This window comes from Tupaia chinensis, unplaced genomic scaffold (assembly GCF_000334495.1).
Source record: "Tupaia chinensis unplaced genomic scaffold, TupChi_1.0 Scaffold149184_1, whole genome shotgun sequence".
NCBI classification, from domain to species: domain Eukaryota; kingdom Metazoa; phylum Chordata; class Mammalia; order Scandentia; family Tupaiidae; genus Tupaia; species Tupaia belangeri.
Window position 1 is genome coordinate 394,735 of NW_006209032.1, and position 1,127 is coordinate 395,861.

General features: G+C 60.1%; 1 protein-coding gene across 2 annotated transcripts in view; it reads left to right on the plus strand.

Annotated features, from left to right (window-relative positions):
• Positions 1–675: 675 nt before the first annotated feature.
• Positions 676–1,127, plus strand: part of TRAIP (TRAF interacting protein) — a 32,521-nt gene continuing 32,069 nt past the window's right edge. Inside the window, exon 1 of one of the 2 annotated variants that reach the window (XM_006170941.2) lies at positions 676–920. In XM_006170941.2, the coding sequence (XP_006171003.1) occupies positions 823–920 (98 nt within the window). In that variant the 5' untranslated portion in view covers positions 676–822. The remainder of the gene's footprint in view (positions 921–1,127) is intronic. The other variant, XM_006170943.2, reaches the window with a different exon arrangement.

Below are 1,127 nucleotides of genomic sequence, written 5' to 3' on the forward strand. Positions count from 1 at the left end.
TTTCTTAGGGGGGACCTGAGAGATAGCTTCTATATGTGAATAAGGAAGAGGGTTTGTTAGTCTCTGGTCTTTGAAGTATCTGGGCCTCCAAAATTCCAACCCTACTGTATAGTCCCAGGCATAACTGATCCTCCTGGAAGTTAAGAGCTAAAGTTGAGGAGGGTACTGGCCCTAGTGTCTCCAAACTCATCGTCGTGCCTTAATTAGATAAAGCGAAGGTTAGCCTGGGATGTCCTGACCTGTTGGGACCAATGTGTCCGGAACTGAGGGTGGAGCATTCGCTGGGCCCGTGGGGGCTATACGCTGCCAGCACACGACCCAGCGTTGCCCAGAGCCCAGGGGCCCCATCGTCCTATTCCCTTGCGGCCAGTCATCTTCACTGTCCAGAAGTTCGACAACGGCTGAGGGGCTCGGGCCCGGCCGGTCTTGCGCCAGCTCTGGCTTGGGACCGCAACGGCCTGCCTCGCCCCGGAGAAGGGCCCAGCTGGAGGCCTAACAGCTCTGCTCTGGGTTTTGACGCTGCACTCCACGGGTGCCCGCCCAGATTTTCCCCGAGAAGCTGAAGAACCCTAGTTCCGCCCCAGGATTCTCCTCGGCCGCTGGGCTTCTAAACCCCGCCCACAGACCCGCCCTCTCCGGGTCTGTCCAATCCAGACCAAACAGTGAAGCTCCGCCCCTCGATTCGGGGCTGTTGTTTCCGGTCCGCTCCCGGAAGTCGCGCAGTGGAGCCAAATTTGAAGCTAGCGGAGGCGCGGGGGCGCGGCCACGAGGCTGATCTGTCGCATTTCCCCTGGCTACCTGAGACCCTTGAGTCCATCCGTCATGCCCATCCGTGCGCTGTGCACCATCTGCTCCGATTTCTTCGACCATTCCCGCGACGTGGCCGCCATCCACTGCGGTCACACCTTCCACTTGCAGTGGTAAGTGACAGCGGTGTCGGGTCCGGCGTTTGCCCAGACACCGCCTCAGCGTCGTGGGGTGTCAATTCTCCAGGCGATCTGCCCCGGGACCTCAGACAGGTGATAAGACACTAGACAGAGCCCCACGGGAGCTTCCCGACCTGGGCAGAAGTGGGTCTGGACAGGCATCCCGGAAGAAGTGATAGCTGAGCTGAGCCGGGGGCGACA